Source organism: Carettochelys insculpta, chromosome 1 (assembly GCF_033958435.1).
Source record: "Carettochelys insculpta isolate YL-2023 chromosome 1, ASM3395843v1, whole genome shotgun sequence".
Taxonomy (NCBI): domain Eukaryota; kingdom Metazoa; phylum Chordata; order Testudines; family Carettochelyidae; genus Carettochelys; species Carettochelys insculpta.
Window position 1 is genome coordinate 259,333,807 of NC_134137.1, and position 11,727 is coordinate 259,345,533.

Sequence of the window (11,727 nt, forward strand, 5' to 3'; positions counted from 1 at the left end):
AGAGGCCAAAATAAATAAGAAGTCTTGCAAACTTTGACTCTTTCCGCGATTAATAGCAGTTTATGCACCCCTAAGGAATCCTGTAAGCAGGGCAGCCAGCAGATTTCAGCAGGCCCTGGGCAGGTGGGAGGGGCATCTCTGGGCAGCTGCAAGAGGTGGAGCCCTGCACAAAGCAACAGGGCTGAGGACGAGCCTACCCAAGCCAGCCCTTCAGCAGTGTGTGCCACCCAGGGCTCTGGGTGCTACCTTTGCAGCTGTAGCCTCTATAGTGGCCAAGCACCATGGGGCCTTTTAAATTGCCAGGCCCCAGGACATCTGTCTTCTTTGTCCCCACTCAACGAGCCCATCTGCAAACTTCATAAATCTCCGGCCTCGTCTACTTTGGCTGGCATCACTGTCAGCCCCGGTGCCAGGGCTGCTGTGTTTCCAAGTGGCTGGCAGTGTAAGGTGCTTGACCTCTGCTCTGCCCCAAGCCCTGCCCCCACCTTGCCTCCACCTGCCCGTGCCCCATGCCACCCCTCCGCTGAACACTCACCAGCTGGACATCTCCCCTCCCCCACGGCTGTCCTACATCAGGGGAAGGTCCCACTGCTAACTTTCTAATGCACTAAGCCGAATACCTCTGCTGCACTCCCTGCCCCTCTCCTTCCCACGGGCGCTGTGCGTGCCCCGCCCCTTCCCCAAGGCCTTGCGTCTGGGTAACTCCATTGCATTTCCCTCCACTCTTCACTCTCCCTCAACCTCACTCACATTCACTGCGCTGGGGTGGGGGACTGAGGTGTGTAAGGGGAGCTCTGCCCAGGGATGCAGGCTACAGAAGGAGCCAGAAATGAGCGGTTCCGTGTGCAGGAGAAGGCTCCTGGGACAGGGAGTTGGTCTGGGAGGGGCAGGAAGGCTCCTCCTGGCTCTGGCCAGGGATAAGGGTTTGGGTGCAGGAGAGGACTGGGGGCCGGGGCAGAGAGTTATGAGGCAGAGGAAGGGAGGTGCAGGCTCTGTGAAGGAGGTTGGGCGCAGAGAGGATTCTAGGCTGGGGTAGAAGATTCAGAGTCCTGACAGTACGGACTACAGCTCCCATGTTATCGTTTTAGGGGAAAAGGCAATATGCCAAATTTTGGAGACTACAAAGTAAGACACATACGCGTTCCCACACACTGACCCCAATCCTGCTAACATGGGTCTCGCTACCAGACGAAGGCTCAAGCCAGTTAGATTTGGTCTGAGTGGGGAAGCTAGAATCTGTCACTCCTGACTCCAATGCTATGAGGCTTTTGCTTGGCAGGATGAATCCAAAGCTTTGACAAGAGCTAACCTTTTATAAGACTTGCTTTTGGCAGGAGTTTGGATTTTGCTGCATCATGTTGTAACTAGTCACTTTGCAACATAATCACTTTGCAATGCAGGTTAATCTGGAGATCATTTTACATCCGTCTGCTGACACCTTCTACACGCGCCGTGCGCTATTTCAATGTTCAAATCGAAGTTAAGCGGCGAGACGTCGAAATCGCTGTTCCCATCAGAAGACGGGAACAGCGTCCTCCTTCGACGTTCAACGTCAAAGTAGGGTGTGGGTAGACAATCCGCGTCCCCTTACTTCGAAATAGCGGTGTCCTCCATGGCAGCAATCAGCTGAGGGGTTGAGACGTGCTGGCCAGCCCCTGCAGGGCTCTATGATCTCTGCACTCAGCGGTTCTTAAAGCCGCAGGGACCTGGAAAGCCCGTAGCAGGAAGCTGGCGGCAAGCGTGCGTGCAGCAGCCCTGCCACGAGGTCCCTGCACAGCCAGAGGGACACCATCACGGCGGCCAGCCAGCCACCCGAGCACACCCAGAGCTCCCCTTCCGGGCCATCCCAGGGCTCCCAGGCCTCCAGGCGGCCGGGTAGGAAGCGGGGCCCCCCCTCCTGGACCGACCCTGAACTCCGAGACCTGCTGGGGCTCTGGGGTGAGGAGGAGGTGCTTCACGTCATGGGGAGCAAGCGGCGGAATGCGGAGGCGTTTGCCCGGCTGGCTGAGGGCCTGGCTGCCCGGGCTCACCCTGCCCGCGCTCCTGACCATGTCAGGAGTAAAGTCAAGGAGTTGCGGCAGGGTTACGCCAAGGCCCAGGATTCAGCCAGCTGGTCTGGGGCTGCCCCCGCTGCTTGCCCCTATTACTGGGAGCTCAGGGCTATCCTGGGCCCCCGGGGCACCTCCTCCCCCCCAGCCACCATTGACACCATGGCTGACGAGCCCCAGCTACCCTCGGAGACAGGGTCGGGTCCAGAGGCCAGCCCTGCCCCCCGCCACGCCTAGAGCCGGGACCCTCCGCCCCAGCCACCGAGTGGTCCAGCGAGGAGCAGGAGCTGGTGCTGGACGTCCCGTCCTGCAGCTCCAGCCGCGTGTCTGCTGCATAGGGATCTCTGAAGTCTGGCAGTGCACTGTCAGGTACGTACCCCACAGGGCGCAGACCCCCTGAGCATGGGGCAGGGGCACCACTTGACTGGGGGCCCCACACATGCCCAAAACACCGCAGTCTGACATGGCCCAGGCAATGCACAGCACAGGGATGGTGCCACAGCCACCAGTGCCCAGCAGCACCTCCACCCATGGACAGCTCCGTGCCCCACCCCCGGTGGGAGGAGAGAGGGGCGGACCACTGGAGGGGACCACCCACAGGATCACTGCACGCACCAATGGGGGATGGATGCGGGGGGACACAGGCCCTTGGGGGGATGGGGGGTGGGCCATGGGTCAAGGCTGGGTACTCACGGCCTCCCATCCCCCCTATTTCTGCAGCCACACCATCCGTGGTCCCCAACAGCCCTCCCAGACCACCGGAGCACCACCTCCCGGGGTCACCACCTGCCGCAGTACGGGCCCACCGCCGCACCACCACCACCTATGTCCCGGAGGCGGCTGCGGCCCTCCGGCGCCAGGCGGACCTCATGGAGCAGAGGCTCCAATTCGAGGAGCGGGAGGCTGCCTGGCGCCGGGAGGCCTGGTGGGAATTCATGGCCACATTCAACCGGGTGGCCAATGCGTTTGAGGAGCTGGTGGCCAGTCTTCCTCCCCCTGATGTCATCCGTGCTGCCCTCTTCGCCACCCTGCCTGCTGCTTCCTGCCTGCTGTCCCGCCCGATGTCCCGCCTTCTGCCCCACCCACCAGCTCCTCAGAGCAAGAGCCACCCGGGGCTGAGGACCCGCCTCGGCCATACCTCACCGTGCTCCCGGCGCCCAGCCGGCCTCGCCGGGGACCCCGGGTGACAGGGGGACCGGCCAGCCGAACGCAGCGGGGCTCGCGCCCGTCCACTCCCGCCCCAGAATGATGGGCGGATGTGGCGTGCCCACATCTCCCCCTTGTACAGAGTTGTCCCCACCACTGTATATAGTTATTTATAGTTGACCCCCCCCCCGTAATAGTTTGTAGAGATGTCCCAATTGTATATGGTTATTATTTTCATTGAATCTGTTTTATTTCTGCTAATATTATTTATATGCCAAAAAGAGGAGACATTTTTGTTCTTGTAAAAATAATGATAGTTTTATTTTTCCAAAAACCTGTGTCCCGTGTGTTTTTGGTGAGGGTGAGGGGTGGGTGCTGGGGCGGGCTGCAGGGATGGCTGGGGGGGGTCACTCACTGGGCCCCCTGGTAAAAGTACTCCCTTAGCGCCTCCCGGACCCTGTCCTGGTGGGCCTGGTGGCTCGGGGCGGCGGCTGGCTGGCTGGGGGTAGGCTGTTGCAGCCTCCTGTGCCCAGCCCTGCACGAAGGCCTCCCTCTTGCTTTCCACCAGCTTGTGGAGTGTGCAGCAGGCCCCCACAACCTGGGGGGTGTTTGGGAGGCACAGGTCTAGGCGTGCCAGGAGGCAACACCAGTGGCCTTTCAGGCGCCCGAAGGCTCGCTCGACTCCTTGTCGGGCGTGGTTGAGTCGGGTGTTGTAGCGGTCCTGGCTATCAGAGAGGTGGCGTGTATAGGGCCGCGTAAGCCAGGGCTGGAGGGGGTATGCCACGTCCCCCACAAGGCAGAGGGGTACGGTGGTGGTGTCCCCCAGAGGGATCTCCCTCTGGGGGATGTAGGGCCCCGCCTGCAGTCGGTGGCATAGTCCCGAATTCCGGAAAACGCGGGCGTCGTGGGTAGAGCCAGGCCAGCCCACGTAGATGTCCTGGAAGCGGCCACGGCTGTCGACCACGGCCTGAAGGACCACAGAGTGGTAGCCCTTCCGCTTGATGTAGCAGCCACCACTGTGGTCTGGGGCGCGGATGGGGATGTGGGTCCCATCAAGGGCTCCAAAGCAGTTGGGGAATCCCATAGCGGCAAATGTCTTGACGGCCGCGTGCAGGTCCCCAGCTCGGATGACCCTCTTCAGCACCAGGGCACTGAGTGCAGGCACCACCTGTGGGGAGGGATCATGAGTGCCTGTGAGGGTTTGCAGAGTGTGACCGCCTTCACCCAGGCCCCTCTCTCCCAGGCCCCTGTCCTCAGCCCCCCTCACCCAGGCCCCCCTTCCCAGCCCCGTTCCCAGGCCCCCCTCCGCAGCAGGGAGTTCAGCCCCAGGCATCCTTTCCTCCATGAGGACAGCCCCGACAGTGGCTTTTCCCACTCCAAACAGCTGTCCCATGGAGCGGTAGCTGTCTGGAGTGGCCAGCTTCCAGTCAGCTATTGTGACCCTCTTCTCGACGGGGAGGGTGCGCCGCATCCGGGTGGCGTGGTGCCTGAGTGCGGGGGTGGGCCACTGGCAGAGCTCCAGGAAGGTCTGCCGGCTCATGCGGAAGTTCCGCATACACTGCTCACCATTCCGTTCCCCCATAACCAGGTGCTCCCACCACTTGGTGCTTATTTTTAATTAAGGATGGGGGGAGGGGGGGGGATCAGGTTAATAGTAGAGGTGCTATTAACGGCAGGTTACACATGCACCAGAAATTTTGCAAGGTTCATCAATCTCTGGGCTAGCCTCCTTTGGCTGGCACAGCTGTCATTTCTGGACGCCATGCTCCTAAAAGCAACAGTGGTAGGGGTGCTTGACCCCTGCTGCTTTGTTACCCAGCCCCATTTCACTCCCTCCCCTGAGTACACTCCAGTCTTGTTCCTCCCACTCCCCGCAGGCCACTGAACACTGAGCTGAAGCAGGGAGGAAAGCTGCTCTCTTTCTTACTGCACAAAACCTAATGCCCCTGCTTCCTTCCCTGTCCCTGGAGGCTCACGCCCCCCTAGCTCTCCCTCTCCCATACTTTGCTCACCTTTACCAGGCTGGATACTGGAGCAGTAGGACATGAGCTGCAGGAAAGCGCTCCCACTAGGGCCAGAAATGAGGGGTTCAGGGAGTGGAAAAGGGCTCTGGGCTGAGGCAGGGGGGTGTGGTATAGGGAGGAATAGAGGTGGGGGCTCAGGTAGCAGACTCCCAGCCCCACGAACTACAATTCCAAGGTGCTGCTGCAAGGACCTTGTGGCCTGTAAGCCTGACTAGGTTGTATGCTGCCTGCCTCTCCACCCAGAAGCACTGGCCCTGGAGCTCCCCTTGCTTGCTCTTCCTGGCCCATGGGAGTTTTGGGGAATGGGCAAGTGTGCAGAGGCCCCTGTGCCTAGGGCCACAGCCTGCTGCTGCCTTCCAGAGCGAGGTAGAGCCTGTTGCAGCCGGGAGGCCCAGCTCTATATTTCAATAGCTGATCAGAAGTGTAAGGGTCCCTTTTTGATGAAGAAGCAGCCAAGCAATGAGTTCAGTATACCCCCAGCACCCTTTTTCTGTGAGCAATGCAGCCCCCTACAACTAGGGCACATGCACATCTAGCAGTAGAAGCAGCCTTTCCCCCCACAGCTTGTTTCGGGGGGTGGGGAACCCACAGTCGTGTATTTCACCAGAAGCACTTGCATTTCTCCTCATTGCTTTCACTAGACCTTCACACTGGCCTTAACCCTAAGGGTTCTGCAAATACCAGTTCATTTATCCATCTGTAGCAGGCACTGTTCAGGAGATTCCCAAGGTTCAATTTAGAATGATCACCCTTGGCATGTGTGGGTTTTTTTTTTCTTTTTTTTTTTTTTTTTAAAAAGAAAACTATGAAGAAAAGACCAGCCCCCCTGCACTAACAGAGTTTAGGCACTAAGTCACAGAAGTCACTACTACTAGTCGTGAGTAGATCAGTCATTTCTTCCCAAGAACTCTCCAGCAAAGCATCACTTTACCCACATGGAGACACTTGCAAATGGGACCACTCTAAATGGTGCCCTCATTCAAATGTGGAGATTGTGTCCTCATGCTACCTTCAGCACATGCACTACCCCTGCCCAGCCTGTCTCCTCTGTAGTCACTGCTCTATCATCAATAACTAAAGCTCTTATGGCATCTGGGCTATTACATGAAATTAGAAAAAAAACTAACCCACATACCGGAGCATAATGTTTCCCACACCTTGCAATACTAGTGGACTATTGAGTACTATGATCCAAGAAACTGCACCACACTGTTAACAGTGCCAGTCATCTTTACTGTTTGCACATACAGCTGGGGTGGGGCTACCCATGCAGCTTGGATGTGGATGACTTTTAGGTCCTTGGGATTCCAAAAAGCCCATGCCATGCTCGAGCTGCTTGTATTGCATATGTGGCACTACTCTCCCTCTCCTCTCTCCCCTGCCCCCAACTTGTTTTTTAAAAAAAAAAAAAAAAAAAAAGCTGTTCAGAAAATAGTGAGTGACTCCCCACCCCCAGAGTGGAAGGCACAAAGGTAGGTTCTAGCAGAGTTGCACTGGATGCCTCCAGCCCTTGCTCACTGAAAAGCTCTGAAGGCAGATCTGCTACAGCCTGATCTCCAAAGCTCAGGAATGATTTGTCCTAAGGAGCTAGTGGTGGCAGCTGAAGAATCCTTCTCCACCTAGTAAGATGCTAAGACTTGTTTGCGATATGTATGCAGAAGCTTGCCTCCATGTCTGTCATGCTTCTGGCTGATGGTTACCACTCAGAAACAAGGATTATAGCAGGATGAGTTACAAGCACTGCTCTCTTCTGCAGACCCTGTGCTCGGCGACTCAACAGGACACAAACACCAAGTTCAAATACAATGACATTTTATTGTGGACACTGTAGTATTATCTGAGCAAAGGAGCAGTCACAATACCTGGGCCCTGCTCAGGCAAAGCCATCTGAAGCCTCAGTTAGTCACATTCCTTCCCTCAGATTTAAACAGGTCAACCAAGAAACAAGCGGAGGGGCAGGTCAACAGCTGGCGTACCTTAATACCACTAGCACTTCTAAATGCTCCCATTCTGCACCTCCCTCAAGTTCCATCTAAACAGAGCCTCCTGGAGGAAAAGAAGAAGTCTCTCGTGCATGTGAAGTCAAAGGTGGGGAGACAGCTGGGGGACAAAAAGCAATTCTGCCTTCCTTCTTTGAAATTCAGTCTTCCCAGCTTTAGGTCCTCAGTCAGCCTTAGATGCTGTTGTGACTTCTGCTTCTTTATCCTCATTTTCTTGGCTTGGTGGTTCCACGGAACCTGCAGCCCCCTTACCTGAGGGGATGAAGGGACCCACAATCCAGGACAGAGGTGTATTCTGCATCATGTAAGCCATCAGCTCATCCACATATTCCTGGGCCCTGCTCACCATCTCCCGGCTCTGGGTCAGGAGGCTGCTGGAGAGATCCTGGAAGGAACCAACGCTTGAGAAGGAGGCACGGAGCTCTTCCATGTTGCGATACACCTGCTGCACCTTATCCTGAAGGCTGGTGGGGAGGCCTTGAATGCTGGATACTAGCACCTGGCAGGCATCCTGCAGCTGCTGGAGAATGCTGCGGGACATGGCCAGAGTCTCAGACTCCATCTGGTGGAGAAACAAACCCAAGGTTTACGTTCACCACAGACACACAAAGATGGGACTTGCTGCTACCTCTTCTGGAGATTTCCTCGTGCTGGGAGCTGTGCTGAAAAGGATAGCAGGGACAGAAACCAGGAGCTCTTTCATGGAAAGAGCATTGGCTTGAGCCATTCTTTCCATAGAAAGGGAAGCTATTTGGCTTTTAGGACTCAGGAAGCCTGTATTACCATTGTTTGCAGCCTGTGACACGAAGAGACATGAGCTGCCTGGAACAGAGCTCGATCAGGGGAGAGCTTAGGGATCTCCTTATCAGTTACATGACTAAAGGTTTGAAGGCTATGCTGAGGTTAAGGGAGGGCAACACTTACAGCTACCCTACCAAGAAGGGAAGTGAAGCCCCTTGGACACAGCATTCACGAGTGACCAATTTGAGATGTATTCGAGGAACACTTATGGGCAACCCTGTTTTCCCTCAAGGTAGGAGGTCACCAGGTATCTGTCTGGCTGAGGAGCTCAGCAGCTACCTTGGAAGGCCCAAAACACTTTTCAGCCTCCGAGCAGAAGGGCAAAACTATGGACATACCCCTGTCTCTTCCAAGTCTGTGATCTCACTGCCTTTTGGCTGCTTTTGACTCCAGTTCAGCCACATCTCCTGGAACTTCTCCCGGGCATCTTGGAGCCTCACACCTTCTTTGATGTATTCAATCTAGAAAGGGATTGAATAAATCTCTCAGTTCCTCTAGCTCTACTGCTTGAGGACACAACTTCAACCTGCAGACATTTTATGTTCTATAAGCCTAACACGCCCTGGTCCACACAGGATGAAGTGGAAGAGTTCCCTGGCCTGAAAGGCAGGGGAGTAGGGCAAAGGAGTCCAAGCCACCAGCAACTCTATTTGCCCAGGCACTGGGCTAGAGTTTACTAGTAGACCGCCTCCTGAAGCGGAGCAAGTCCTTACCAGTCCGATGACCTGACGAAGCTGGGACAGAGCCTCATTGATGCTTTGGCTGGTATGCCTCATCTTGTCTAGGGAATAGCGGTAGGCGCGCTGGCGGAGTTTGGCCGACAGGGAACCCAAACGCACAAAGTAGCTGCGATGCTCCGGCGCTTGTGCTGAAGACGCTGGAGTCCCTTCCATGGATTCAGCAAGTTCAGCTGAAGGGAAGAAGAATCTGAGGGTAAGAGCTTGGGAAAGGAGGACAAGCTACACTCAACTGCCCAATGCTACCCCAAATTCTTGGCGCAATAGCCCTTCAAAAAGCCACGAGATCAACCTCTGCCTTTAAGGCGGCTAATAACTGACCCCAAACAAAGAGGGCTAGGACTGTTTCTGCACACTTGACATGGACTCCAAGATGTAGTCCTAATTCATGCCCATAGTACCTTCGAGCACCACCCTTTCCCCACTTGCTCACATCATTTTCAATGGGCATGTAGCCAGGAACTCCCTTGGCCAAGCACGTTACTCATGAAAATGCTGCCCATCTGTCAGCCAGTGCAGGCTGAGAGGCTTCTCAGTCTTGTCCAGACAAGTTGGGACCAAAGGGAGTGTTACTTTGCTCTTTGAAACCATAGCCCTGTCCTTTGTGTTCTGACCCAGTTCCTCCTCCGTCATGGGAAGGTAGTGATCCAAGAGCTCTTCTGACTTCCCCAGCACTGCTTCCATTCCGCTCATGGCCAGTTGGCCCATTCTGGATTCTGCTACTGTGCTCATGCTGTCCGTCACTGCTGACTTGGTGGCCTTCATCCCATCCTGCACAGCCTCCTTCGTCACGTCTACCACTCTGCTCATGGCCTCCTTGACATCTGTCAGTCTGGAGGAGACCGACTCCTGTGTGTCGGGCACAGCCTGGAGAGAAGGGTCAAGCAAAGCATTACTGACCAGACATTCAGGGCAATAAACCACATTGGCCCAGGGAGTCGAGTCACTGGAGGATGTTTACCACTTGACCATCTAGACATTAAGAACTCCCTACCTTGCTCGGGTGACCATATTCCTCCCCCACACCCAGCCTTACGGAACATGGCCATTTTACAAGATGCCCTATTGGAGTCTGAATGTGAGTCACAGGCAGCATTCACTAGCGGGAGACTGGTCACCCTCTTCAAGACAGTCTAGGGAGGCAAGGAGGAAAATGAGCAAGTCAGAAGCAAGGCTGGAGCTTGGAGCCACTCATTACTTTTCAGCTGTTATCCCCGAGTCAAAGAGATTCTGTAACGGTGCAAGAGGCTACAGAGCTAGCACACCTAACAGCTATGTCTCACTTGAGAGAGATGAGCCTGATCAGAAAGGTCACTGGACAGGGAGGGGAGAAGTGGTTTTCAATAGGGTAAGCCAGACATCTTGTGTCTTTGTCGTCAACTGAACCAGTGATGCCTAAGAGGCAATACCTACCTGCTGTTCCTCCTCCCCATGCTCCAGGGATGCCATCTTTGTATCCTTGCCATTAGAATCCATAGTGGAATTAGATGTGCCTGAAGAGAGAGAAGCTTACTTTGCAAGTTGTAACCCTTCCTAAGGGAGCTACAGCCCTTCAAAGGGAAGAAGATGGTTCTATTCCAGACAACGGCCAATTGGTAGCCCCAACAGCTTAACAAGTGGCTGGTATGTAGAACTTACTCTGTAAAAAGCAGTGGAGCCAAGAATTTTACTAGATAGAAAGGAGGAGCATTTTCTTATCTGTCACATAAGAGTCACTAGAAAAAAAGTCTCATTTTTATAAGCCCTTTGAAGGCTGTAGATTCTATTGGTTCTAAGTTGCTTGTAAGTGCATGAAAAGCACATGAGTCTGTCACAGGAGAGAAAGGGCTTAAGACCAACTCCTTCACAATATAAGCACAGCACACAGGCACAGCCAAACATTTCTTAGGAGCATAAACAAAAAGACATGACAAAGGAAGAGTAAAAACAAAAAAGAAAGACAGGAAACCCCCTTCAAAACCTTATTCCCAAGCACAACCCCCAACCTACCCCAAGACTCCAAACACTGCCTTACTTTTCTTCCCCTGTGGCAAGATTTTATACACTCCTGGTGATGTCATAATGAGGGAGTGGTGAAATAATGAGGACTGACAGTTTAGGGAGCCAGTGAAAGAAAGCTTCCACTTCCTTGACCAATAAGAGAATGCAAATCCCTTGGGGACTGCAAAGTTTGGGCCTGAGTTCTTCACCATATGTGATTCCAATTATTCCCCCGGGTCTTCTGCTGTCGTCCAGCTGAATTCACTGCTACCACTGCTGTCTTGAAACAGTTGCTAGTTAGTATAGGTAAAATGTTCTAAAGAACTTCTGTGACAAAAAGCTATTGACCTTCATTGCAATTGACCATGGGAAAAGAGAGAGACAAGGGAAAATATTGAAACTGAACTTCTGGCTTTGTTTTGAAAAATCTTGAAAAAAGAAAAAAAATATATAAACCTTCTGTGGTGGTAAGGTTGCAGAGATCCAGATACCTGCCTCCTCTACACGTTGCTCATAGCTTCAAAGTAAACACTGGCCCACTGTAGCAAAGAGTGGCATTCTACTGACACGTATTTTTTTCCAAAGGGTTAGGACACTAGCCTAGGATTTGAGCTGCTGTCAATTCCATCCTCTTTCACAGAGCTTCTGTGTGACCTTGACCAAGTTGCTTAGCTTCTCAGTGCCTCAGTTTCCCCTGGGGGGTGTTTGGGAGACCCAGTTCTAGGCGTGCCAGGAGGCAACGCCAGCGGCCTTTCAGGCGCGCGAAGGCTCGCTCGACTCCTTGTTGGGCGTGGTTGAGTCGGGCGTTGCAGCGGTCCTGGCTATCAGAGAGGTGGCGTGTATAGGGCCGCGTAAGCCAGGGCTGGAGGGGGTATGCCGCGTCCCCCACAAGGCAGAGGAGTACAGTGGTGGTATCCCCCAGAGGGATCTCCCTCTGGGGGATGTAGGGCCCCGCCTGCAGTCGGTGGCATAGTCCCGAATTCCGGAAAAC

General features: G+C 54.5%; 1 protein-coding gene across 1 annotated transcript; it reads right to left on the reverse strand.

Annotated features, from left to right (window-relative positions):
* Nucleotides 1–7,381: 7,381 nt before the first annotated feature.
* Nucleotides 7,382–10,232, reverse strand: LOC142016196 (perilipin-3-like). The gene is made up of 6 exons (XM_075000544.1): nucleotides 10,170–10,232; nucleotides 9,783–9,889; nucleotides 9,371–9,651; nucleotides 8,733–8,929; nucleotides 8,358–8,480; nucleotides 7,382–7,780 (listed from the first exon to the last, which is right to left on the reverse strand). Exons 1-6 carry the CDS (start codon nucleotides 10,230–10,232, stop codon nucleotides 7,382–7,384), a joined length of 1,170 nt encoding a protein of 389 aa, XP_074856645.1.
* Nucleotides 10,233–11,727: the final 1,495 nt, after the last annotated feature.